The sequence below is a fragment of the Orycteropus afer genome, unplaced genomic scaffold (assembly GCF_000298275.1).
Source record: "Orycteropus afer afer isolate SDZICR_OR568_19922 unplaced genomic scaffold, OryAfe1.0 scaffold00254, whole genome shotgun sequence".
In the NCBI taxonomy this organism is placed as follows: Eukaryota; Metazoa; Chordata; class Mammalia; order Tubulidentata; family Orycteropodidae; genus Orycteropus; species Orycteropus afer.
In genome coordinates this window covers 2555429-2556888 of record NW_006921841.1, presented here as the reverse complement: position 1 = coordinate 2556888, position 1460 = coordinate 2555429, and the positions used below count along the sequence as shown (strand labels likewise).

General features: G+C 41.7%; 1 protein-coding gene across 1 annotated transcript in view; it reads left to right on the top strand.

Annotated features, from left to right (window-relative positions):
• ITPR2 (inositol 1,4,5-trisphosphate receptor type 2) overlaps positions 1-1460 on the top strand; it is a 724583-nt gene that overhangs the window by 84251 nt on the left and 638872 nt on the right. The window contains exon 2 of the mRNA XM_007949781.2: positions 53-123. Coding sequence (XP_007947972.1) covers positions 53-123 — 71 coding nt within the window. The remainder of the gene's footprint in view (positions 1-52; positions 124-1460) is intronic.

Sequence of the window (1460 nt, the reverse complement as noted above, 5' to 3'; positions counted from 1 at the left end):
ATGTTATATGAAGTTGTCTCTGTCGATAATGTGTACATGCTTTTCCTTCTAGGTTGGTGGATGATAGATGTGTGGTACACCCAGAGGCAGGGGACCTTGCCAACCCTCCCAAGAAGTTCAGAGGTAAGAAATATTTATTTTTGATCCTGTGACCTAGGGGGCGCATTATTTTTGTGTTTTAAAATAAATAATATTGAAATGTTATTCAGTTTGAAATTTTAAAATGTAAATGTGTCCACTGATAAGTCTCTCAAAAATTTTCCTGTTATTTTTCTTGTTTTACACATTCAGGGATTTATAATGACAGAATAATTTCAAGCTTTGTTTGGCTATACAGTAGTCTGTCTGTTGAAAAAAATCTTGATAATTAGCTGTGAAAAGCCACTTTTAAAGACAATAAATACAACTCTATAGAATTTATTTATATGTTTCTGTGAGAGTTATAATACAACAGTTACAGTGTTTTATTAACAGCTTTAATTTATCTTTATAAAATGTCCAGGAGAGCGACAGTGATGTTAGCTTAGCTTTTAAATTATCACTTTGTAGTATCTGTATTTATAGATACTTTGTGTAGTATGTAGCAATTATTTTAAAATTCTTTCCTAAGTATAATTTTCATTTTTTTTTCAGGGAAATAGAAAGCTTTATTTTAAGTATAAAAGGGCTGTTTAGTTGCCTTTTGAAGGGTCCACTGTCTCCAACTCTTCCTCTGAGATCAACTCTTCCTCTGAGATAGTCTGAGTGTCCCACTTACTCCTCTCCTCAGACAATGGTCCCTCCATTGCCCTGGCCACAGAGCCTATCTCCTGGGCCTCTGGGCTACTGGAGCCCTCCTTCAGCCTGCCCCAGAGGCTGCCGAGAAAGTAGGGTGGCCAGACCTGGAGCATCTTCCTCAGTGTCAGCAGGAGCAAGATCAGCAGTAGAGTAGCAAATATGAAGGCCACTACGGCCACCAGCAGATCCTTAAGTGTCCTGCAGGAATCTTTAAACCATGACACAGGTGGTTTCTTGACCTTCAGTGGCCCCATGATCACCATGTGGAGCTCCCCTTCTTCTGGGAACTCTTTACACCACCCTCTCTTTGGGGAGGAACAGCCAAAGTCACAGCAGTCACAGACTGAACTTCCCTCTTTATCATCTGCAAGTTGCCAGCTGTATGAGGAGGTGTTGTAGAAACAGGACTTCTGGCCAGGCTCGAAGGGTCTCATCCAACTCCAAATGCTCATCCAGCAGATGATATAAACCTCATCTTCTTCCACGTCATCTTTGAGCATGAAGACTTCCACATTGAACTGCAGTGAATCATTATCCTTCTGGGACCAAGGGCCAGACCTGGAGCCTATTGAGAGGCACCCCTGGTTGAAGACAAGACTATACATCCTGTGGGATCGGTTCAGGTGCTGGCTCTGGGCACCCACACACTGGTACACATAGAGTTTCCTGGTACTGTTTAACGC